At 36.3% G+C, this 27,540-nt stretch overlaps 1 protein-coding gene across 1 annotated transcript in view; it reads right to left on the reverse strand.

Moving 5' to 3' along the window:
* Window positions 1-566: 566 nt before the first annotated feature.
* LRRC72 (leucine rich repeat containing 72) overlaps window positions 567-27,540 on the reverse strand; it is a 152,928-nt gene continuing 125,954 nt past the window's right edge. Inside the window, exons 7-12 of the mRNA XM_076006215.1 lie at window positions 19,385-19,466; window positions 17,766-17,876; window positions 10,701-10,790; window positions 9,561-9,713; window positions 1,700-1,727; window positions 567-802 (exon numbers count right to left, since the gene is read on the reverse strand). Coding sequence (XP_075862330.1) covers window positions 637-802; window positions 1,700-1,727; window positions 9,561-9,713; window positions 10,701-10,790; window positions 17,766-17,876; window positions 19,385-19,466 — 630 coding nt within the window. The 3' untranslated portion in view covers window positions 567-636. The remainder of the gene's footprint in view (window positions 803-1,699; window positions 1,728-9,560; window positions 9,714-10,700; window positions 10,791-17,765; window positions 17,877-19,384; window positions 19,467-27,540) is intronic.

Raw genomic sequence — 27,540 nt, forward strand, 5'->3', positions numbered from 1 at the left:
GGGCTCAAGCAATCCTACTGCCCGAGTAGCCAGGACTACAGGCATGCACCACCATGCCTGGCTAATTTTTTCTATATATATTAGTTGGCCAATTAATTTCTTTCTATTTTTTATAGTAGAGATGGGTCTCGCTCTTGCTCAGGGTGGTTTCGAACTCCTGACTTCGAGTGATCCACCCACCTCGGCCTCCCAGAGTGCTAGGATTACAGGCGTGAGCCACCGCGCCCAGCCCTACATGCCTTTCAAAATCAGGCACAATTAATTATGGTCTAGGAATCAGGACAATGATTGCTTTGGAAGGGTGGGCAGTGACTAGTAACAGGAACGAAGAGGCTTTGAGAGTCCTGGTAGTGTTCTATTTCTTGATCTAGGTTGCCGATTACATGAACATGTTCATTTTTTGAAAATTTGTTGAGCTGAACACTCATGATTTGTGTGCATTTCTATACATATGTTTTGCTTCGACAACAGCTTTACATTAAAAAGCCTAAAATGTAAAAATTATTGTCCATTATTGGCGTTTCTGTTTCCATTTAAATGTTTTGAATAAGATTACGATAAATATATAATATGCAAAGCCACAGGGAATTTTAATATACAACTGAAAACCACTAGGATTTCTAGAAATACCAAGGGTCATCTCAGTGTCACTGTGAGCATTTGAGCAGGTTCGGTGCCTTTCTCTTTGAGGTACTTTTCCTCTCGTGTTGGAACGGTATCCCAGTTCAGAGAGGTAACAGTCATCACTGATCTCTTCAGGGACCTTACAAAAACAGCATCTTCTGGATCATCAAACACAGTTCTGCAAAAATAGAAATTATGTCAGGAAAAAAACCAATTTGACCAAAATGAAATTTTTATTTAAATGTGAATGTATGCCATGTGTTTCTGGGTTATTTGTCATATAGCACCACTAACAAATAATTTGTGGGCTCTATTGACAAATGACTTTGAGGCTAAGTGACACTATTTTTATTGTATATGTTGTTTATTTTAAAAATAAAGTGTCTGAACGTATTTGGGGAACAACTGTTACTGTTTAGGTCTCACACACGCGCAGTCATGTTTTAAAAAACCATGTTAAATGAGATGACTAAAGTATTTATAGATATATGCATATTATTATCTTCAATACATTTTAGCACGAAGTTATTTCTCTATATTTTGCTATATTTTGTAAATGTGCACGAGGATAATATTCAACAGTGTATCCAGAGGAAAAAACGTCTTAAGTGCAAAAATAAAAAAGAATGATGATTTAAAATTCATCAATATTCATGAATTTGAAATGTCTGCAGTAGTATTAATGAAGTATTTGCTTTTGAAAATGTAAATTCCAGTGAATATAAAATGTTAATCTGCATAATTGCTGTCACTGAACATATTTAGAGGAAAAGTAAACAAGGAAGATAAAGCCTCTCATTTGGAATAGTGAGTAATTAAGCTTTATATTTTTTAAGCAGCAAATTGCCTTTTCATTTATTTTGGGTTTCAATAATAATATTAAAAGCTTCAATACGTCAAATGTGAATACATTGCTTGAACTCATTTATCACAGAAAGACATAGCAATTTTTCCCATCTATTAAAGAGCTAGTAATTTTTTATTTCATTAAAATCTATTTTAGGAAATGTGCATAACTTACAGGGACAATGCAATTATGAAATCTAATAATAAAAGGAAAGAAAAAATCACTTACTTGTCTACATTATTCCCAAATGCAAAATCTAAAAAAATACATTTTTCAATTAGTATCTTTACTTATTCAGCATTTAAAAACAATAGAACAATGTTCTAAAAGAACAGTCTAAGGCATAGCTTTCCATTTTCAAGCCATCCTTTAACATAAACAGTTCAATCTATCAAAGATGCCTTTTTACCTAACCCCAAACTGAAATTTTCTCTTGTATGTGGTGGATTTTGCCTTAGGTTTTTGAGGCAAATTCTTTAATACAACACAAATCTCAAAAGCCTGAGAACAGAATACTTAGTCAATTTATAATTTATCAGTGGAATCCAAATGGGAATTTTTATAATTAAGATATCAAGGCTCATATGCAAAAACTGATCCTTTTTCTTCTGATAGGCACATGCATCTATAAATGGACTAATAGTCAGATAAATGAAGAGAAACATTTAGGGATACTTCAACCATTTGGATTCTTGGCATTGACTTCAAAGAAACAGAATAAACAAATCCTAGATCACAAGAATCTTTATCTTTCCTAGCTTTGGAGCTCAAAGACTAGTCCTCAAAGCCTGGATTTCTTATGGTGTCTTCCAGAGACTGCCATTGCTTTGTTTATTTCTCTCCAGAAGGCCTATGCCAGGCTAGAGATGGAATTTTCCTGCACCTGTTGGGCCAGTAAAGTCCACAGTATGGCCCTTGCCAACTCTCAAGCAAAGCACGTAGCCTTTCTGCTCTTGGAGAATTCATGGCATTGCTCCCTTCACAAGTGGCTGACAAAAGTCTCCCGAACCTTTCTTTCTGATCATCACAGACCCTTTCTACATTTTCCTCCCAGCTTTGCCAAGGTACAACTGACAGATAAAAATTGTATATATTTAAGGTGTACAACTTGATGATTTGATATATGTTTATAATGCACTGTGAAATAATCACCACAATCTAATTAATATATCTATCGCCTCACATAGTTACCATTTTCTTTTTCGTGTGTGTGCGTGTGTGCGTGCGCGTGCGGAGAGAACACTTTAGTCAACATTTTCTGTTTAAACGCTGCCCCCTGGAGTTGTGCAACATGGCAACTCTGTTGACTGCTGCTTTTTGCAAATTCTTCTGATGCTGTACAATCAATCCCCTCAATTGCTCATCCCTGAGTTCATCAATCTCCAGACCTCACATTGAACCCTAGTACCTATCTGAGCCTTCGTGCATAAATAGCACTTGACATTTACTCTTCTAGGTGTGCCTGGTGTCACAGCTACCCAGAATAAGAGATTTCTTCAAGATTTGACTTCCTGAGCCATGAATCTCCCAGCCTATAACTTTCAATTATTGGTTTTCTCTGGATTCTGTCCTGTCTTGTGTCCATATTGATGTACTCTTGTGAATCGCCATTTGTCAAATAGTCTGTCTGGTTTTCTTTTTGGTTTTACCCTTCTCCCTGAGTAGTACATGCCTCAGCTGCCAGGACTAGGCTCTGTGACACAACACCCCAGCCTGGGTATAGCACCTGGAGCTCTGTCTTAAGCAAACATGAGGGAAATCCAGCAGTTTCACTTTTGGACCACTAGTAGACATTTTATAAGTTTGTTGGTATTTAATTTTAAATATCTCTTGATGCTTTTCCACATTTAGGTAGTTGGTGGGAAATCTGCAAATGTCTCAGTTTCCTTAAAGCTGTGTGAAAACCCACAATGTCGTGATTCTGAGAATATTGGTTATTATGCAATAAGACCCAAAGACATTAGTGGAAATAGGTATCAGACTTCTAACTGTACCTATTTGATAAGGATTCATAGGTTAGCTGGGATTTGAAGAAAACTTAAAATTGACCTAGCTTCTCAAGCTATTTGAAATAGAATTGGTTTCTTCCTCAATTTAAGATTAAGAATAATAAAATCAAAATGTGATGTTATAATTGCCTCATAAACATTTTCAGGGATGGTTTCTTTCCAGTAAAAGAATTCAAAGCCCTAAATGTGTATGTCACAATAAGATTTACAACAAAACAAATGTAGAAGCTACAAAACTTTAAAAATAAGCTTAACTTACATGGTAGGTTTTATTAGTTTCACTATAAATGTTTGGCTAATTAAGATAAGCTGAAATAAGCCATGTTATGGGCTAAAAATACTTTCTAGTTGCTATTATATACAACCTTTTGTGGAAAATGAGTAGATTGATAAAAAGTCATGCTACCCATTTTTAGAGGCTATAGTCAACCTATTTGTGAATGAAGAATATTCATTTAGAAGGAAAAATTTCAAATGCAATAAAATACTCTCCCTAGCTCTTCTTCCTCTGATTTTTTTTTGGAAGTTTAATATAAAAAGCAGTAAAGGCAATAAAAAGGATTATAGTTCTTTCAGCAATAGGTTAAACAAAAGAAATGTAAAGCCTTACAGGTAGTGATCAGCTCTCCCTCCACATCTGTAATAATTATAGGACTGAAAAACAGATTGGGGATGGCCTTGCGTTGTTTATTATTTGTGCATAACTGTTTTGAAGAGGGGAGATTTTCTATCTAGAGATTCCTTTTCTACCACAGTATGGCTCACTTCCACTGATCTGATAACATTCCATTTGGGCCATCACCTCTCACATGAAGTAAAAGAAAGCCCAGGGAAGCAGCTGCCTAATAGAATAGTTCAACTTATAGTTCAACACATCTGGTGTGTGTCATGACAGTCACGTGTCTCAATGTTTTGCATATTAAGCGTCACAACAGAGGAAGATATCATACTCACTTTAAAAATCAGAAACCCAAAGCGAATTAATGTCCAAAATAAAACTTATTATTATTAGCAGAGCTAATATTCAAAGCCAGGGAAGTCTAATCCCAAGCTGGTACTCTTACCGTTACCCTGGTTGTTCTGTAATAAGTATGCATCAAAGTCACCTGGAAGGCTTATAACAATACAGCTTCTGGGTCCCACCCTTGAGTTTCTAATTCAGTCAATCTGATTGGGGCAAGAATTTGCATTTGTAACAAGTTCTTAAATGACATTGCTCGTTTGGGGACCACACTCCGAGAGCCACTGCTCTATGCTATATTCTTCTGCACCCACAACATGCCCTACAGACATTATTTCCATTCTATGGAAAATGCAAGGGATAAGGGAACAAATCAAATAACACCATGAGGAAATAATAATAAAAATTGATTCATTCTACAACGTAACTGGCCAGATCCCTTCGAAAAGTCATGGGAAAAAATTGAGGACTCTATTCTAAACTAAAAGACATTCAAGAGATATAACAACCAAATGTAGTTGTGAACCTTAGCTGCATTCTAGTTTGAAAAAGTTGCTGTAGAAACCTTCTTGGAAGAATTGGGAAATTGTAAATAAGGATTATATATTAAATAATATAAATAAATTAGTTATTTTTCTTAAGTGTGATAATGGCATTGGGGTTATACAGGGGAATGTCTTTATTTTTAAACTTGCAGGCTAAATTATTTAGGGGCTTGAAAGTTACAGATACCAGGATGAAATCATTCTTGTCAGATGCAAACAAATTGGAGCTGGGAAGGCAGAAGGAGAGCTCATGCTTGCGTGTCTAAGAACTGTCTCGAGGATGCTCGAAAATAACTCCACAGGAAACTCCTTCACGTCCTTCACGTATTCCTGCTTTTCATGACAGTTTATGTGACCATCTTCTTTTTACCAAATAAAAGCTTCTCTTTACCTTCTTCTCTTTGGATGCACTTGGCTCTTGGTATAACCGTGCATCCTGGATTATAATTCTTTTTGCTTACTCCCAAATCAATTCACTATATTAAGAGATATTTTTTCTGGTGTCTTTATTTAGGTTGATAGGAATAGAAGTGTCATGATGTTCTGCTATGAAAACATTTAAATGGTCCAGCAAGATATTGATGTTTTCCAATTTACACTGTCGTGGGGTATGACCAATGAAGTGTAAGTAGAAGCTTCTAAGGAATAAGCTTCCTGAATAAAGAGGCAAAGACTCCTATATGGAGGATGGTGAATATGGCAGGATATTAGTAATTGTGGAATATACCTGGGCATATGCAGGTGTTTATTTGAATATTCTTTAACTTTTTCTGTTAGAAAACTTTCACAATAAAAAGTCAGGCAAAAAGTCTTAATTTTGCCCTCATTCTTCTTTTTGTTTTTCTTCCCCTCTTGCTTACTCATGAACAATAATTTAGTTGATTATAAAATTCTCAGTTGACCATTACTTTTTGTTAGCATTTTAAAAGCTTTATATTAATGTCTTCTGGCTTCCATGATTGCAGGCGGGGAGTTTGCTGTGAATCTGTATGTCATGTTTTGTAGGTAATCTGCATTTTCTCTGACTGCTTTAAGATTGTTTGCCTTTGCTTTTTTTTTTTTTTTTTTTTAATTTCCACTTATGTGTCTTTTGTGTCTTTGGCTTCATTTTGTTTGGGGAATTGAAGGATTCATACAATTTATCCAGTTTGGAAAATTTATGGTCATTATCACTTCAAACATTACCCTCTGCTCAATTTATCTGTATAATTTTTTCCATCAGGAATTATTACTAAACTTTTATCAGGCCTTCTCTTTCTTGTCTTTCCTTGTCTCAACATCTAATTAATATCTTCTTTCTTTATCTATGTTGCATTCTGAGTAATTTCTTCCAAACTATTTTTCTTTTTTTTAAAAAAAATAATTTTTGTTTTAAAATATTAGGGGGTACAAGTGTTCTTGTTACATGGATAAATTGTATAATACTGGAGTCAGAGCTTTCAGTATGCCCATGACCAAAATAGTGTACATTGTACCCTACAGGTAAGTTTTTATTCCTCACACCCTTCTCCTTCTTAGTTTCCAATGTTCTTTACACCACTTTATGATTACGTGTACCCATCATTTAGCTCTCACTTATTAGTGAGAAAATGTAGTGTTTGTTTTTCCATTCCTGAGATACTTCACTTAGCATAATGTTCTCCAATTCCATCCAATTTGCTGCAAATGGCATTATTCATTACTTTTTTTTTATATTCATTACTTTTTATGGTTCAGTAGTACTTCCTGGTATTCTTTATCCATTTATGAATTGATAGGCACTTAGGTTGATTCATATCTTTGTAATGATACTGACCATTTTTTCAATATGTCTGTTAACCATTTGTATAGCTTCCTTTGAAAAAACTCTGTTCATGTTTTTTGCCCACTTTTTAATGGGGTTATTGGTTTTTTCTTGCTGATTTGTTTGAGTTCTTTGTAGGTTCTCAATATTAGCCTTTTGTCAGATAGATAGCTTATGAATACTTTCTCCCATTCTTAGATTGTCTATTTTCTCTGCTGATTATTTTCCTTGCTGTGAAAAAAATCTGATGGTCTTTGTTTTTATGTCTGTTTATGTGTTGAATCACATTTATTGATTTGCATATTTTGAACCATCCTTGTATCCCTGTGATGAAATCCACTTGATCATGGTGGTTTTTCTTTTTGATGTGTTGTTGAATTCAGTTTGCTATTAGTTTGTTGAGGATTTTTGCATCTATGTTTCATATGGGATATTGATCTGTAGTTTTCCTGTATTGTTGTTGTGTCCTTTCCTGGCTTTGGTATCAGTGTGATACTGGATTTGTAGAATGAATTAGAGAGAATTCCCTCCTTCTCAATGTTATGAAATAGTTTCAGTAGAATGGGTGCCAGTTCTTCTTTGTAGGTCTGATAGAATTCCACTGTGAATCCATCTGGACTGGGACATATTTTTGTTGGGAGATTTTTTTATTACTGTTTCAACCTCATAACTCAGTGTTGGTCTGTTCAGGATTTCTCTTTCTTCCATATTCAGGCTTGGGATGTTATGTGTTTCCAAGAATTTATCCATTTCCTACAGGTTTTCTAGTCTGTGTGCATAGGTGTTTTCATAGTAGTCATAGATGATATTTCATATTTCTGTGGTATCAATTGTAATATCTCCTTTTTCATTTCTGACTGAGCTTATTTGAGTCCTTTCTCTTCTATATCTGGTTAATCTTAGCTAGTGGTCTATTGATTTTGTTTATTTTCTCGAAGAACTTTTTGTTGTATTGATTCTTTGTAGTTTTTTTTATTTTCCACTTAGTTTAGTTCCTCTCTGAGCTTCATTATTTCTTTGCTTCTGATGGCTTCGGGTTTGTTTTGTTCTTCTTTTTCTAGTTCTTTGAAGTGTGATGTTGGGTTGTTAATTTGTGATCTTTTTCTCTTTTTGATGTAACTATCTAAGGCTATGGACTGTCCACTTAGGGCTGCTTTTACTATATCCCATAGATTTTGGAAGCTTGTGTTGCCTTTGTCATTCAATTTGAAAAATTGTTTTATTTCCATCTGGATTTTGTCAATAATCCAAGGATCATCCAGCAACAGGTTGTTTACTTTCCATGTTTCTGTGTAGTTTTGAGAATTCTTCTGGGAATTGATTTCTAGCTTTATTCCACTGTGGTCTGAGAAGATGTATGGTATGACTTCAATTTTTCTAAATTTTCTGAGACTTGTTTTATTGCCTAATATATGATCTATATTGAAAAATGCCCCATGTGCTGATGAGAAGAATGTATATTCTGCAATTGTTGGTAGAATGTTCTGTAAATGTCTGTTAATGTACTTGTTCTACTGTCCCATTTAAGTCCAGTATTTGTTTGTTGATCTTTTGCCTCAATAATCTGTCTACCAAATTATTTTTATTTATTTCTTTTTTTGAGACAGAGTCTCACTTTGTTGCCCAGGCTAGAGTGAGTGCCGTGGTGTCAGCCTAGCTCACAGCAATCTCAGACTCCTGGGCTCAAGCGATCCTCCTGCCTCAGCCTCCCAAGTAGCTGGGACTGCAGGCATGTGCCACCATGCCCGGCTAATTTTTTTCTATATATATTAGTTGGCCAATTAATTTCTTTCTATTTATAGTAGAGACGGGGTCTTGCTCTTGCTCAGGTTGGTTTCAAACTCCTGAGCTCGAACGATCCACCTGCCTCAGCCTCCCAGAGTGCTAGGATTACAGGCGTGAGCCACCGCGCCCGGCCTACCAAATTATTTTTAAATTTAATTTTTCCCCTTAATTTCTAGAAATTCATTTGGTTCTTTTTAAATGTATATTGTGCCTTTGGCAAAATGTCACTGAAGAATAGGATTTTGTCTTTGCACTTTTCTTCCTCCACCCTTTCTTCCTTCCTGATATGGAGATGTGATGCTTGGTGGTATAGCAGCTACCTTATAACCATAAAGCATACTCAGAATTGCACAATAAAAGATAGATATATTCTTGAACACTGATGACATCATGGAACTTTACACTAACCCTAAATACCCTATCTTTGTACTCTTTGCTATGTGAGAAAAATAAATTCCTATTTGTTTGCATTTCTGTTACATATAAGAAATTAAATTCTTACTAATGAAACATCACTGAAAATATTCAAGTTATACTTGCATGTGATGACCATGTATGTGAGTATAATCAAAATATTAACAGTGCTTATTTCTGGGTGGCACAATTGCAGATGATATTTATTTCTTCTTAATATTTTTTCCATATTATCAAAAACTTCTAGGTTTAATTGGTAACATTGTCCTGTGTTAGTAGTAATAAAAATAACTATAGCTTGTTTACTGAGCTCTTTATACTGTGCTAGATACTAGGGTAAGGGCATCAATGTGTTATCTCACTATTATCACATTATCTCATTTAATGTAATATGCATGAATGAAGATGAAAATTGCATACTGACTGTAGACTAATAGAATTATAAAATTAGAAAATGTAATATTAGAAAATAATTAGAAATTATTTCACTATATAGGTACTTAATTCATTGTCAATTGTAGTTACCGTTATTATAACCAAATTACCCAAAAGTTTGAGGACTTTTAATTTCATTTTTATTTTCCCAAAATACCTGAAGGTACTTTCTGGGCTGATTTTTGCTTAAATGATGATTTAGGATTCCATGAGGCATCTATTTTTGCTCTGAATGCTATTGATTGAATGGTATGAGCCTTTTTATGGTCAAAAATGGTAATCATTGATCTTCTTTCTTTTTCTGTAACTTCTGAGAAATATAAAAAGTAATATTATTGCACAGCATTGTAAACAGACATGCAGAGTGATTCAAAATAGAAACGAACATTTTCAAAAGTATATTTATCTCTACTATATTATATGTGAACATCTTGTCAAAATTGATTGATAAAAGGGCTATCATAGTTATTTCCGTAATTTTACAAGAGCTCAGTATTTGCCCCACATGTCACAGGCAGAGCTCAATCCTGGAGCCTAATGCATTCTAGATACTTTCTAACATTAGAGATGATTGAAGTTGCAGAATGATGCAGCCATTTCATTAAGGCTATCAGAAAGGAGAAATATATAGCCATTACATTCTGATATATCCTCATAGAAAAAAAGTTACTCAGTAATAAATTACTAAGAATGGTCAAACCTGTAGAGATAGGAAGATAAGTGGATAGAGAGATAATATAGCACTTTGGGGTAAAAGAGATCTCAAAACAATGTAAAATGTGATGAGGTTAATTGTGTGTGTGTGGAGGGTTAGTTATATAAATCAGACATGCTAGTTTATCTACAGTGTTCAAAGATATATCCATAAAGAGGTCATCATTGATTATATCAGTTTTGATATATATAGTTACAGAATTTCAAAGAATGTGACTTTTAGAATTTAAATAGGCCCTAAGAGATTTTGTTGAATTCCCTTATTTTTGAGATAAGAAACTAAGGTATCAAGGGGTAAAAAACTTGGTATCCAACATGTTAAAGTCAAAACCAGAACCAAAAGATATGCTTTCCTCGTGCTTACTTGAAATATCTTTCCAATAAAGCGGTAAAGACATGAATTTCTCAATTTTAGACAGCAAGAATGTCAAAAATAAATAATGGAAAAACTTTCATTTACAATGACAATTATTCAAAGATATTCTTTACAAAAACAAATTTTCAAAGGCAGTCTTCATTTTTAAGCCACTGAGCTATAAGACTGCTTCTCAAATATTTCTTTGCAAGAAAGAGATATCCTTACCATTTCGGTCAAGCTGCTCCACTCCTGGAAGGTGGTAGATTACATATAAACGGTACAGGTTATATTGACACAAAGGGTTTTGGTACAGAGCTACAAAGCAAAAATCCAAAATAAGATGTCATATTTCAAAATTAGTCTTATTTATCACTTGATAAATTATGACAAATTCCAGGGTTCATATAAAACATAAGAACTTGTAAAGCTCTGCTTCATATCCAGCCAACAGACTCATGAAACTTTTATACATTCAGAGCAACAGTTAATTTTCTTATCTGTTAAATTCATTCATTCAACAAATATTTACTGAGTACTTACTGTCTACTAGGAACTGTGCTAGATGCAAGGGTCATATTGTTGACCCAAATATGCCACAAATGGGGAAAATTTTAACATGCCCACAAGTAAATTAGTAGAGGAAGAGCTTGGCTCCATGGAAAACATCAGCTCCAGGGAATTCTTGCAGCTACTTTTCATGAAAGCATCACTTGGTGCTCTCCTAAGTGTCAAAGGTCACAAGGGTGCCTCTGTGGAGTTGGGCAGAGATGTAGCTAACTATTCTAATGGAATTTGCTTCCTCCACATCACACCACTGCTCATAGCTCAGAATATGTAAATGCCAACAGCAGCTTCAGATCTCGGCAGGAGCAGAGCCGGCAGTTGCGGCTGGCCAGGCACACGTGGCTCTGAGATCCCGATGTGCAGGGGCTAGAATACATTAGAACAGTGGCTCTCTAAAGCAGTAGCTGGAAGAGGGAGGCTGCATCCATGTGGATGCAAAAGAGCTCCTGGCATTTCTGACATCACATCCTTTAGGAATCAGCATGTAGGTATGGTTTTTAAACATCTTCCAAGTTGTGATGATGCTTTCATTTTCAAGGAAAAAGTAAAATATTTTCCCTTTTCATCCTAGATCACAACAGACAGGATTATTTCAATACAATGGGAAATGAAACTTTTATGATTTTCATGTGGATATTTTTAGCTATTTGGAATCTGCCTACATGCAATTTATAGAAAATATTACTTCTGAAAAATACATATAATGAAGAGAACCACTAGATGGCAGTAGCAGAAAGAGCTATTGCACTAATAGTTCACTCAAAATGAGGCTCGCTTAATGTACGTGTTAAATTTAAGAGTTCTGCTATAGACTATTCATAAAATACAACGAGGTTTGATAAAGGCATGAAAATATTAGACATTAGGAACCCAGAAAAAAACGATGAATATTTATAGTGAACAGCTTACAACAGAAAGATTGGGGCGGGAACATGCTTGAAAGACAAACTATTTAGATAAAAACTAAAAAAGTCAATCATCTGGACGTTTTCTCTGTAGGTAATAAAACATCCTGATATTTGTTGCATGAACACAAATTTTTCTGGCTAATAAAATCGTTATATATAGCTATTCCCTGTGGAAAACATGAGCTTTAGAGGGACATAAAACAGGCCAGAGAAGACACCTGGTGCATAATAAACAAAAATTATTAGTGAGGAGAGGCATAAAAGAAAAGGTAGAGCCAGGAGCAAAAAAGAAATTTAAAAGAAAGGAAATATGTATCTATTGGAAGAAAAATAAAACAGAATTTTTTTCAAGATTTAAGTGACAACAAAAATTGGTTCGCATTTTAGTCTTCAAAGGGAAAAGATTTAAAGCGGTAATTAATAGTTAAAATAATAACTAATAGGACAGAGAATAGAACAGATATATATTAAATCAATAACAAGGACAGATTTTAAAAGATCCATAGGGATCATGAATTGTAGTTTGAACCAGAGAAAGTAAAGAAAAGGACGCCCTTCAAGGACATAAAAGCAAAACACAATTGTTTTTAATGAGAACTTAGGAGGAATAAAAAGTCACAGATGCTTTCGTGCATAAGTCTGTTTTTGTGGTTACTGTCTTGGGGAATCGCATTTGACACCTCATAACCCTGTAGTACACTATAGCAGTGGAAAGTGGAATCTGCCTTTACGTGTGATATAAATGAAAAATCCACCAACATCTTTCAATGACATTTTCTCTTGGTGTACCCTTTGTATTCTCTTTTCCCTCTCAGAACATTCCTATTCATTTCATTTCTTTTCTTGGCCTTTTCTCCTAATACTTGGTTAAGTAACTTCCTTATGTAAATTTAAAAACTAGCTTCAGTTAAACAAAACATCAAACTTGGATTTACTACTGTTACATCGCATTACTTACTCATAATTACTTATTATTACTTATTACTTACTTATTATTGAAAGACATTTCATCTCTATTATTCTTCACTGTTTCATAGCCCTTTAATTGTATAAGGAAGCAATCTTTTTTCAACTCTCTTTCTTTTTTTCTCCTTCTATACTATTAAACATTTAACGTTTTAGATTTATGAGTTTTGGATTGATGCTACTAAAATTACCATAAATTAGATTTCTAAAGATATGAAATCGGTTTCCTGTGTCTGAATGTTCTGAAAGCCTTCTATGATGTATGGCCACATTCCTTTAGAAACTATGAAGCGAAATTGCTTACACTTTCACTTTCAATAGGTTAATACTATTTAATCCACCTTCCCCCTAGGCTACTTATAGAGTACACCTCAGTGGCGCCAGCACTGTCTTGCTTATCTTAATTTGGGATTCTGAGTCTAAGCAATTTACATTTACCCAAATGATATATCAAAACGTCTGTACTACCTTACTGCACTAGAGAGTTATGAGTCACATGTGTAAAGCTACTTTTTATTGAAACAGAAGATTTTTTAAAAAGGATAAAGTCATCTAAATAATTAGCTCCAGTTAATTTTTTTGAACTTTTAAAGCAGAATTTAAAATGGTCATTTATAGATGTACCCAAATGTTTTTAAGGCCATCTTTAAAGAAAGTTGATGAGATTAATAAAGGACCAACATACTTATTTTAATAGATGGGAGAAATGATATAAAGAGGCTAAAAGCCTTTATAGAACAGCCTGTGGAAGAAAGTTCGGCTACCAACAATCAGACACCAAGATTCTGAGGTTCTGGGTAAGCTCAGCGTCTCCATTATTATCACCATCTCATTCTAATGACAAATCGGTGGGCCACCACACACCACATGCTTCTACTGAATTTGGAAATCACCCCTGATTGTAAAACGCAAACTTTTATAATAAAACAGGGGATGAAGAGAGTTAGGGGATCAGAACATTCCCTTCTTCAGGACAAACAGCAGTGCAAGACCCAGGTGGTTCTTTTTATTTGGTGATTGTTGTTTGGAAGGGGTGGTCCCACCTGGAAGGGCGTTACAGGTAGAGGCTGAAATGCACACACCCCTGAGATCAGAGTCCCAGCCTATCTCCCAGCGACCGACCTTCTTCACCCCTGACGTTTTGCCATCAGCAGTGGACTAGGGGCATTGCTGATGGCAGGGGTAGAAAGCGTTTAAGAGGAGTGCCTGTGGGAACATGGTGACCCTGTCTTGAATTCCCTGTTCCCAGTGGTGACTCCTGGAAGCTCCGCTAGGAAGCTTCATTTCACAATGATGAAATGCAAGAGTCTAAGTGTACTTTCCAATAGTGGAGCTAAATAAATCATTTGAGAGCAATGAGGAGACTGAAGGTTTAGGAACAGGAGAATGGATGAAGTATTTTGTCCTTGCTGCTGCCGTTGGTGGTGGTTTTTTCCCTTAGGGCTGGAAAAGGGGCAGGAAGACTAAAGGTTAGAGAAAGTCATCAGCCACAAAGTGCATCGGCTCACGTGGATTCTGAGAAGTTTGGTAAAGGGAAGGGTAGAGGAAACGGAAGCTGGAAAGGGAGGGTGTGGAAAGGTAGACCTCCTGGAGAGAAGAGGTGGGGCCCCTGACTGCCTGGAAGACAGGAATTCCAGTTCCCAGGACCTCACACTCTGCAGCTGGCTTAGGCCTCCCTGAAGCTCTCAGCCGTGCGTCTCCCTTGCAATCCTTGGCAATTCTCCTCCTACGTGCCAGTGGAGGGTGCAAGGCTGACAATGGATTAGGGGTTTACGCTCCAGGCTATTTTCTCACCCTCTGAAGAACTTGTAATCGAAGTGAAATAATAATAATAACACTTTAGATTTTCTTTGGTTTTACAACTTGAAAAGACAAAAATTACAACATTTGAAAGTACTTAGATTTCTCCTTTTAGTTAATGAGCTGAATCTAATCCGCAATTGCAAATGAGGCTCAAAGAAACTTAATCTGAGAACATTACTGCACAAAGGACATTAGTAGTCCAGGAAATGCAAACTTTTTTTTGTGTGTGTGTATAATATCTTTAACCAAAACGGGGCATAGGTTCAACATGTGAATGTTTGCTACCAAGAATTTTCAGCAAATGCTTTTTTTGTAATTGGACATAGCATTTTCTCCATTTCAAAAAAAAAAAAAAATAATAATAACCCACTGACAAGATTTTCAATTGCAACAATTGTAGTTATATGACTTGAATTACGTCAGTATGATTTTAAGTAGAGGTCACTTAAACTGTTGTGCCAGGTAATAATATGGACATTATACTACTAGTCTGGCCTTCAAAGAACTAGAAGAAACCACCGTTTTCCTCACAAGCCTGCACAATTCTGTTCTCTAGTAAACCCTTTACAAGTAGGGCATATGCTGAATTTTAGGGTCCTTTCAGTCCTGGACCAGGCACCTTTGTTTAGGGCATAGCCGTGTTTGCTACTATTGGGCAAGCTTGTTTATTACTCTCCACATGTTGTTTTATAACAAGTTTGCTTAAATTATTGAGTTTTTACATACAGCAAAGTGTCCAAATAGTTTTGCATCAAGCCCTTTCTACTCTCTAAGAAATATTTAGGCTGAAAGTTATAAGTCCTATAAAGGTCCAGACTGGATCTTTCTTTTTTAACTTTGTGTTCTATTACCTAGTAAAGTGTGATGCAGTGAATGTGTGATAAACATTTATTGAATAAATGAATGAATACATAATAAATATTTATTGAATGAATGAATAAATAAGTGATAAATGAAACAAAGCATGAGTTTAAGTCTCAATATTCCTTAGCAGTTTGGTTAACTCTCTGGGCTTTACATATATACCATTGAAAAGGGAATAATTCTAATCATGTCATAGGATGCTGTAAAGATTCAAATGAGAACCTGATAAGACAACATTTTTTCAAAAGGAAAGACATTCAAACACGTTACTATAATGATTATTATTTAAAATGTCAGTTATATTTTCTTGAGTCTATTTATTACTTAGAATTTATAGACTATATGCAACTTAATTTATTGTCTGATTTACATAATTTACAATAAAATATATATTTTTTTGCTGCTTCAATATAACCTTAATGCTGAGAAATGTTTTCTAAAAAAATGTTTTACAGAGTTATCTTAATGTTCAAAGCAATCCTGAGAGGTAGCTATTAGCACATTTTATAGAAAAACATAGGTAAGATTTCTGGATCTAGCATAACTAGGGTTTTAATGAAAGAAGCATTTGTTCAGCACAGAAGGGCCAGATAACTCCTGAATCTTTCACAGAAGATCAGAAAGCTGTGAAAACTCCTAACAGTTGGCAGCCTTATCACGTCTCCAAAATAAGCATGGAATTGCCATGAATGTGCTGTGAATTTATGATTTTAATATTTGAGTTTAAAGAATTTAACTATAAGCATATCAACCATGATCCTCAGTGTAGTAGATGTAACTGATTACACTGAAAATATATGGAAATTTTAGTTACTATCTATATATTGATCTGATCAGAACCTCCACTACCAATAGTTTTTAAATATTCAAAACACTGTTCAAGGCGATTCTGAGAAATGACAGAAAATGAATGGGAAAACAAAAATCTATTTCATGACATTATATAAAGAGGTCTCCAGCCTCTAAAATCTAAAAACCTACTTGTTGATCTGAGGGTCTTTTACCTTGGTGCACCTAGAATCCTCTGTCTTGTATTTTGGTTGTGTATATGTTAATTTACCCTTCAAGATCATAAACTTTTTTTTTTTTGAGACAGAGTCTCACTCTGTTAACTGGGCTAGAGTGCCATGGCGTCAGCCTAGCTCACAGCAACCTCAAACTCCTGGGCTCAAGCAATCCTCCTGCCTCAGCCTCCCTAGCAGCTGGGACTACAGGCATGTGCCACCATGCCTGGCTCATTTTTTTCTATATACTTTTAGTTGTCCAATTAATTTGTTTCTATTTTTAGTAGAGTCGGGGTCTCGCTCTTGCTCAGGCTGGTTTCAAACTCCTGACCTTGAGCGATCCTCCGGCCTCGGCCTCCCAGAGTGCTAGGATTACAGGTGTGAGCCACAGCGCCCAGTCCAAGATCATAAACTTATTGAGAGGAGAGACTGTGTTATTTATTTTTCTAACTCATCTCACACTTCTTTCCAATACTGTGGTGAGTTCCTTACTGCCTATGATTCAATATATATGAATGAAGTTTGCTGCCCAACCAATCTAAAGTTTAAAAACTTTTATTTATTTATTTTTTGGTATCAACTTTATTAATATATTTCACATATCACACAATTCACCCATTTTAAATATAAAATTCATGTATTTGTGGTATATTCATAGAGTTGTGCAACTTATCACCACAATTTTAGAACATCTTTTCACCCCCCCCAAAAAACCCCAAAACCCTTTACTCTTTACTGTCACAATAATCGTCACCGTGCCCCCACCCCCCACCCCATTAAGCAAACACTAATCTAGTTACAAATAATTACCTGTCAGTATTGCTATTTCTATAGATGTACCTATTTGGGACATTTCATATAAACAGAATCATACAATATGTGTTAAAACCTACTTTTGAGATAAAACCCAAAACAGGTTTAAACATGCAAATCCTCTTTTGTTATTTTTGTCGTTTTTGTTTGACATGCCATATCATTGCATAATATTTTTTTTCTACCTGTTGTTTATTGGAAAGCATGTCTTAGAAAAGAATAAGATCTACTCTTGTTTTCAAGGAATATCTAAGTATTTCAGTTGTAAGTTGTATTTCAGTTGTAAGTATTTCAGTTGCTCTTCTACTTTTAAACTTGAGAAATATGTTATTATTATTTTATGTCCATAAAAAAGTACAAATTGTTACTCAGTGTCTTCAGATTTAGCATCCCCTTCAATTCCTTCACTGTTGCATCAATGTTTGTTAACTCATTGTGGTGTAGCGTGAGTACATGCAACGAAGGCAGACAACGCAGGCCTAAAAAAAGAGAACATTTTAATAAGATTTTAAACATTTTTTAGTTTATTTTTTAATTGACAAATAATAATAAACATTTTTAATGACAGCATGCTAACTAAACAAAAGGAAGGAATATATTACAACTGGAGATAGAAGGAATGACTATTAATAATACTGAGAAATTATTATTAAGACTAAAACAAAGCATATGAATTCAAATAATTGATTGAAATGTGCGACTATAGAGTCAATTTCTTTCTACTGTTAGTGTTTTTTTTTTTTTTTTTTGAGACAGAGTCTCGCTTTGTTGTCCAGGCTAGAGTGAGTGCTGTGGCGTCAGCCTAGCTCACAGCAACCTCAAACTCCTGGGCTTGAGTGATCCTTCTGCCTCAGCCTCCCGAGTAGCTGGGACTACAGGCATGCGCCACCATGCCCGGCTAATTTTTTCTATATATATCAGTTGGCCAATTAATTTCTTTCTATTTATAGTAGAGACGGGGTCTCGCTCTTGCTCAGGCTGGTTTTGAACTCCTGACCTTGAGCAATCCGCCCGCCTCGGCCTCCCAAGAGCTAGGATTACAGGCGTGAGCCACAGCGCCCGGCCTACTGTTAGTGTTTTACTTTTTTTCCATAGGAATTGATTTTGTTTGTTTGCTTAATTTTGGAGGAGTTATTTTCTTTCTTCTTTTTGTTTTTGTTTTTTTTGTTTATTTGTTTGTTTGTTTTGGGGGGTTTTTTTGGCCAATGATAGATTTATAATGCCAATCAAGAGAATAATTACTCAACAATTCAGTGCCTTCCTCTAACTTGAACAGCTAAGTATTTTCTTTAGATAATAGAAAGTCAGATATTCATATCATTTTTGTTGATTCTAAATTAGACATTTTCCCACATTTTTAACATAAGTGAAAGTGGGATATGTCTTTATGATAGCCATGACATAGTGTAATTGGCAAGATTTTTTTTCCTAGTGGTACATGAAATCATGGTCAGTCTTAAAATTTACAATATTTTGATTCTATAATATATGATATTAAAGTGTTTTATACTGTACCTGTTTGTATTTCATGATCATGGTACACCATATACTTTTATATTCAGCTTGAAATTGTTAGCTTAGAGTTTGTTGCACATAAAAAATAAACTCAGAGTAAAAACAGGAATTTGGCTGATAAAAGTTATAGCCAATAAAAACTTTTAAGATTCATAAAATTTTTGTATTTACTAATGCACCCAAATATCGCTAAGATTTGCTCCCACAATATCTAGTTTGTTTCCAAAACTCCTGTTAAAAATATTCTTTTACATTTTGAATAAAACACATGACAATATGGAATTGGAAAAGTAATCTCACAGCACATTTCTTAAAATGAAATGTACATAGTAATATTAAAAAATCGATTCCATCATATATTTTCAACAGAAATGTTAAAACAGATTTTTGTAAGTCATTAACAATTACCATAGTTCAAAGTTATTACTCAATTGAAAATCTATTCAATCAGCAGAGAAAATTTAAGACGTACCTTCTAGGTCAAATATTACATTGTTGTTTAGATATAGTTCTGCCAGACAATAGTTTCTAGTTAGAAATGTTATTCCGTGGAGCTGAAAATGAGAGGGAACAATATATTTTTAAAAATAATTATATATAGTAATGTGTGTATGTGTGTGTATGTATATATATATATATATATATACACACACACACATATATATATAGAGAGATAATTATATTAAGACCATAGAAGCTTGACCTTTGCAGCCATTATTATTTCTGACCTTTTGGTCTGGCATTGCATTTGGATTGTCTTTGAGGAAAGTGTGATGAGAAAGGTTGCTTTTAGTTAACTTAAAACAAACCTCTCTTACCACATCTCAGCCAAACTCTCTTGCCTGGCTTTCAAAGCCTCTGTAATCTGCTCTAACAATATTTCTCCTAGTTCTGTTCCATATAGTCTCCCTGGATTTGGCTCTACATGTCCATTAATCCACCATCTAATATTATCATGTGCCAAAGGCTCTCTCCTCAGATAGTGCCGAGACCATTTCTGCCTCTGTATGAGTCATGAGTTCCCTTTGCCTGCATGTCTTTTCTTCCTGGTGCAGTCCACTCATTTGTAAGGAACAGCAAGGCATACCAAATCGGGCACAAGTGGACTACCATGGTACTTTTTCACCATTGCAGAGACTTGGTGAAACCATCCTTTGATCTCCTTGCACCTTGCTACTGCCTTCTTGATCTGTTTTGACCCACTTCTTGTTTCTTCTCTAAACTTCTACTTTCCTCAACACTTTGACTCGAATTTCTTTTCTTTTCTTTTCTTTTTTTATTTCGGCATATTATGGGGGTACAGATTTTAAGGTTTCAATAAATGCCCTTTTCCCCCCTCCCCCCACAAGTCTGAGTTTTGACTTGAATTTCCTGAATGACTCTGACCTCTCTTTATACCCTAGTCCAGGGGTCCTCAAACTATGGCCCGCGGGCCACATGCGGCCCACCAAGGACATTTATCCGGCCCTCTGGGTGTTTTTGCCGCCACTGCCTGTCCTGCTTAGCAGCCGACTTGTCCCCAGGCCCACAGTGCACATGAGTGGAATGTGCGCTGCACTCTCCAACGGCCCTCCAACGGTCTGAGGGACAGTGAACTGGCCCCTGTTTAAAAAGTTTGAGGACTCCTGCCCTAGTCTATACCACATCTCCTCTTCTCTGACTCATTGTCCTGGCAAACAGATCTCCTTAGTCAAGGGCTCTGTAATCTGAATAGGCACAGGAGGCACCTCTGCCAGATCTGGCCCAGTGCTAACAGCTCGACTGGCTACCATCTGCAACTAGAGAGCAAGGCACAGCCTAATGCCAGTCATCGGTCACAGTTCCAGGTTTTCCACAAAGCTTTTCCTACCAACTCACGTGCTCATGAATATCCATTTTCTTGACCACTCCAATACTTTGATTTTGTTTGTTTTTAAGACAAGAGTCTCACTTTGTTGCCCAGGCTAGAGTGCCGTGGCATCAGCCTAGCTCACAGCAACCTCAAACTCCTGTGCTTAAGTGATCCTCCGGCCTTAGTCTCCCAAGTAGCTGGTACTACAGGAGCACAGCACCACACTTGGCTAATTTTCTTTAATTTTTAGTAAAGACAGGGTGCTCAGGCTGGTCTTGAACTCCTGGGCTCAAGCAATCATCCCACCTCAGCCTCCCAGAGTGCTAGGATTACAGGCATGAGCCACCGTGCCTGGCCCCAACACTTAGTTTGACGTGTACAATTAATTGCTTGATCAGTAGAGTTTTGTGTCTTCCTTAGGAAAAGCAGCCATATTTCTTTAGCATCTTATCCTTTCTGCCTCCCACTCTCCTAACAATATGGTAAAGTTGCATCTTACTTTTAAGATTAGATTCAAAATCAGTGAATTCGATTGATTGGAAACGTACTCTCTTGAAATGAACCATTAAGTACTGTATACATGATACAGGGTATTCAATGCTAAACTGTACCTCAGAAATCTTTCTGATATCCTGTAAGGAGAACCCTATTCTTAAAAATATTGACTCTATGACCTCAATAAAATTTAACAGATTTGTTTGAATTGTGAGGATGACACATATTAGAGCCATAGAAGAGGGGTAGGTATGTTCTAAAAAAAGCAAGTAAGTTAAATATAAGAATGATACCATTGTTATTGAATAGGATCTAGCAGGGAAAATATTCTCATGAGATAGTCACTGATCAAGTGTTTAGTATTAGGTTATTAAGTATGAAATGTCTGATTTCCTTAAGTACTAAGTTTGACAGTATCTCTGACATCTCACTTTGACACTGCTAGTTTTATTTTTATTGTAGAAGTACATCCTCAGTCTTTCAAATGCACATGTTGGCAGGTGATTATCTTTCAAATTTTTTTACAGCAATTTTTGTGGAAGCATGGATAAGTCAAAACTTCGTGTTATTTTTGAATGTGAGTTGTGTCATGGAACCAATGCAGTGTAGACAGCTTGAAATACCAATGAAGTGTTTGGGAAGGATGTGGCACAGTAATTCAATGGTTTGAGAAGTTCTGCTCTAGTGATTTTAATCTTGAATATGAGCCACGTGGGCAACCAGAGACCAAGGTGGCTACTCATGAGCTGAAACCTATAGTGGAAGCAAATCTGTCTCAACCTATGCGGAAATTAGCAGCAAGGTCTGATGTTACTATTCCAACAGTTTGAGAACATTTGATTTTTTTTTTTTGGTGTTAGAATTTCAACATAAGTATTGCACCATTTGAAACAAATGAGCAAGGTAAAGAAACTGGATAGATGGGTACTGCATGAATTAAATGAGCATCAGAAGAGAAATCGTCTCAAAGCTTGCTTTTCTTTGCTGTCATGGCACAAAGGTGAACCATATCTACGCCGTATTATTATGTGAGATGAAAAATGGATTTTTTGGCAATTGCAAGCATTCAGCACAATGGTTGGATAAAGATGAAGTGCCGAAACACAGTCCAAAACCAAATATTCATCAAAAAAACCTAATGGTATCTGTTTGGTGGTCCAGCGCTGGTATAATCCACTACAGCTTCATGAAACCTGGTCAGTTGATTACAGCTGATGTCTACTGGACCCAGCTGGATGAAATGATGAGGATGCTTGCCATGAAGCAGCCAAGATTGGTCAACAGAGACAGACCTATCATCTTGCAAGACAACGCTTGATCACATGTCGTATAAACAACACTACTCAAACTACAGAGGCTGGACTTAGAAACTCTGTGTCATCCACCATATTTACCACACCTTGCACCAACTGACTACCACTTCTTCCATGCTTTGGACTACTTCTTGCAAGGAAAAATATTCAATTCTCAACAAGCTGTAGAAAACACCTTTTGTGATTTCATTGTCATTTGCTCTCCAGGATGCTTCTTCACTGCTGGCATAAACAGGCTACATTAAGATGACAAAACTGTGTTGATAGTTTAGGCGCATACTTTGATTAATTGTACCCTTATCTGAGATATAATAAGCAATACTTTAGATACAAAATCAGACATTTCATATTTAATGACCTAATACTTTATATATATACAGGAATGTATGATCATGGTTGTAAATTTTTGTTTCGTGTTTTCTGAAGCTTTTCATAGGAACTGTTATTATTAGTTAAAAAGAAACATTTTGTCCATTTGGTGAATAGATTCAGATGAATAGTCCATTTGACTTAGGATTTATTGGAAATTTTACTCATTCCCCTCTCATATTTCAGAAGACTCATTGGAAATACTCAGGAATTGTGAAGCTAAAAAAGGCATGAATGCTGTTTACCTCATCGATTTATAGACTTATCTCTGCCAAGTTACATTAACACTCCTTCAGAAGGACCAACAATAATTTCACCATAGCTTTTGTTAAGTCATGAGTGGAGCCATGTTTCCCCCAGCTAGGAGAAACCATTAAAAATAGGAAGGTAAGGATCCCAGTTGGCTTTTTATCCCTTTCTACTTTTTCTCCTGGCCTCCTGGCAGCAATTCACTGCTTTCTGTTCTTCCTTTCACCACTCCCTGCTTTAATAATAGCCACAGTGGACATCAGCATCGGAAAAAAACACCAGTGGGAATTTTGACTTTTTCTTCCCTCCTTTTCCAGTTACCTGCTGACTAGACATTAATAGAACATTACTAATTAGTTGAGACTTTCATTTCTCTTGCATTAATTATCAATACAAGAAGACACTAATAAAATTGACAGTTTGATCTTTTTTTGTTTGTTTTTGAGACAGAGTCTTGCTTTGTTGCCCAGGCTAGAGTGAGTGCCGTGGCGTCAGCCTAGCTCACAGCAACCTCAAACTCCTGGGCTCAAGCAATCTTCCTGCCTCAGCCTCCCAAGTAGCTGGGACTACAGGCATGCGCCACCATGCCCGGCTAATTTTTTGTATATATATATATTAGTTGGCCAATTAATTTCTTTCTATTTATAGTAGAGACGGGATCTTGCTCTTGCTCAGGCTGGTTTCGAACTCCTGATCTCGAGCAATCCGCCTGCCTCGGCCTCCCAGAGTGCTAGGATTACAGGCGTGAGCCATCCCACCCAGCCGACAGTTTGATCTTGATTATAGAACCATAGTTTTCCCACAAGCATTAATATCTTTGGGCCATGATTATGGGGATTATAAGATTGTACTGTTTGTTGAGGTGAGGGAGAGAGGGAAGATAGAGTGGAATGAGACAAAGCCAGATCATGAAGACCTTACGGAGCTATTAAAAAGACTTCGTGCAGAGGAATGTTATTGCCCAATGTGATCTTAGAAAGAAAACAGCAGAGTGGAGCATAGTTTAGGGGGAATACTAAGTACAATGGCAGATGAATAAGGAAGATGTAACTCTAATTCAGAAGAACATATGGTGGCCCAACGCAGAGTAGTGATGCTGGGAGAAGAAAGAAGTGAAGGAAATTGAGAGACAGTTCCAAGGTAGTCACAAGACTCAATAGACATTGCAATACAAGTTGTTAAAGTCAGGAACAGGAATTAGAAGACATGTTGATTGTCCTGATACTGAAGCCATTATTAAAGTAAAATGTTATTATAATTATCCATTTAGAAAAATCGATAGTATTAATTCTGAGGACTGCTGTAGGATTTATATTTAACATGACATTTCACAAATCACATATATTAGCTCTAGTGTTGGCATATAGCAAGTGCCCAATCAATGGTTATTATTTAACCATTTTATTAATTTTATAGAGCTGAGTGTCTTATATTTAATATAAAGCACTTGCAGGTAATCACTGAGATACTACTAGGGAAAAATATATGCCATCATAAATTGAAAATTAGGAGGCATTCTTTTAGAGCAGGGTTTCTCAACCTCTACAGTTATCAACATATTGGACTAGATAATTCTTTGTTGGAGTTGGTGGGGTTGGTGCTGCCCTGGGCACTGTAGCACATTTAGCAGCTTTCCTGGCCTCTACCCACTAGATACCAGTAGCACACACACCCCAGTTGTGGATGATCAAAAATGTCTCTAGACATTGTCAACTGCCTCCTGGGGGGTAAAGTCACCCCCAATTGGGAAATACTGGTTTAGGGACAAGAGAAGAAAAGATAATATATTATTAAGTGCTTATTATGAATTGGGCATTGAGCTAGATATTTTCAGAGAGATTATCTAATATGATCCTTACAAAAGTCTTATTTATTTAGTTAGTTTGTTTGTTATTTATTTGTATAGAGGCAGGGTCTCTCTCTCTCTGTCACCCAGCCTGGAATTCCTGGGGTCAAGGGATTCTTCCGCCTCATCCCCAAAGTGCTGCGATTACATGCTTGAGTCACCACACCTGGCTAATTTTCTTGTTTTGGTAGAGACAGGGGTCTCACTATGTTGCCCAGGCTGGTCTCTAACTCCTGGTCTCAAGTGATCCTCCTGCCTCAGCCTTCCAAAGTGCTGAGATTACAGGCACTAGCTACCACACCCAGCTGTGTGTGTGTGTGTATGTATGAGTGTGTATAAAGTCTCACAACTCATTTAATCATCTATGAACTCATGAAGCTAAGAACACTATTTTTATCTCATGATGAAGCTGAGGCACAGAGAAATTAAGTAATTTACCCAAGATTATACAGCTAGCATATGGTGGAACAGGAGTTTGACACAGGCTCCAGGGGCTCGTGGAAACCACTACACTTTTGCTAACATCCAGGACAGGAAGCTGAGCTGTCCAGCCCAGCTCATTCCCAGGCTCAGCTTGAGCCACTGGCTGGACTTGTTCCAGCCATCTGATTTAATCTTGACCTCTCAAATAATCTGAGTTTCTCTCGACAGTTGCTCCAACATGGCTGCCCTAGCTTTGCGTCCCAGCCACTGCCCTATTCTTTCTCCACCCTTTAGATGATGTTCTTATGTTTTTAATAAGACCTTCCAGCAGAACCTAGATAGACACCTATGTTACCAATCAATTCAAGCTAAAAGAACTATCCAACACTGGCACAAAGCAATATCACATACAAGCAAGTGCACATGCTCTTGACTTCTTCAGCCCTTCTTTTCAGCTTTCCTTTTTCTCCTCCTGGCACACTCTTAATCCTGACCATCCCATTATTCCCTTTTCTTTCCCACTTTATTCCTTTCAACCTGCTATAGAGTCCCATTTCTGCATGTTCTAGAGGTAAACTATTATATTGACCATTAAGACTAAGATATTAGTTATCCCAGGGACATTTCTTTTAAATTAGAGGATTATAAAAAAAAAAAAAGAAAAAAAATTAGACGATTATGATCAGTGACTCTCTAATTGTTGACTTTTAGGTCATTTTGAATAGATAAGTGTGATCTGAGAAAACTTCCAAATGCCTCTGAAATTATGCTCCCAAACAACTCCCTATCAGTTTGTAAAATCGGCTTTGAGAACTGAGTTTAAAAAAATAAAATGTTTTTCCTCTTGTCTCATAACACAACATAGAAGACTTTTGTGACCAAATGTATAGAGTTTGTTCCCCACACAAGCAAGCAATTGATTCTGCAGCAGACAACAGCTGAGTGTCTTCAGTTCATTTCTGACACTAGCTATCTAGAGACAGGGTCAGCTCACACAGGGTGAGGGCTCAGTCCCACAGGACTGCACCCCACGTCCAATGCCAATTGCAAGCTCCAGGTTGTTTTACCTGTGCTTCTCACCTACTGGCTATAAACTAGGGTTCCTGTTACCACTTCTTTGGGTGTGATTAATTTGCTAGGGCAGCTCACAGAACTCAGGGAAACACTTACATTCACTGATTTATTATAAAAGATATTACAAGGATACAGATGAAGAGATACATAGGGCAAGATATGGGGGTGTGGAGCTTCCAGGTGTGCCACCCACCAAGAATGTCTACGTGTTCTGCTACCCAGAAGTTCTTGAACCCAGTCATTTTGGGCTTTTATAGAAGCTTCATTACATAGGCATAATGAAATCATTAGCCATTGGTGATCGACTTAAACCCTCAGCTCCTCTTCCCTCCTTGGAAATTTGAGGGTAGAGTTGATGTATCAACCTTCCAATCCTGCCTTGATCTTTCCCAAACCAGCCCCATCCTGAAGCTACTCTGGGGCTGCCAGCCATCAGCCAATTCATTAGCATACAGAAACTACTTATCACTTCTAAGATTCCAAAGATTCTAGAAGTTATGTGCCAGGAAGCCCACTCTTTGGACTAAGACCAAATATGTATTTCACAATATCACAGGGACTATATCCATTAAATCCAAATAGTGTCACCGATATAAAAAAAAATGGCTTCAAAAGTTTGTGTTATTGTGAAACAAGACCACAGAACTTTAGATTTGAAAGAGGACTTAAAAATTATACACATGAGGTTGTGTATGTGAGAAAAATGACTTCTGGTTAAAGATTTAGATTATATATACACATCTGATTTTGTTTCATCCAAAAATTATTCTAAAATAACAGTAACATAATTATTTTAAAAGACATATATCCATAAGGATGGAGAGAACAGGAAATGAGACAACCACAATATAATTTTGGAAGTTAGAAAGCATATGGTCAAACGGTAATAGAATTAGCAGAAATAAAAAGTCAAATCCTGAACCAAAAAACAACCCGATACAGATGCTTTTTGACTTAGGTTGGGGTTACACATCCCATCCATTTCTAAGTTGAAAAGCATATAGAATACATATTGCTTTTGCACCATA

The sequence above is a fragment of the Microcebus murinus genome, chromosome 9 (genome assembly GCF_040939455.1).
Source record: "Microcebus murinus isolate Inina chromosome 9, M.murinus_Inina_mat1.0, whole genome shotgun sequence".
NCBI lineage: Eukaryota > Metazoa > Chordata > Mammalia > Primates > Cheirogaleidae > Microcebus > Microcebus murinus.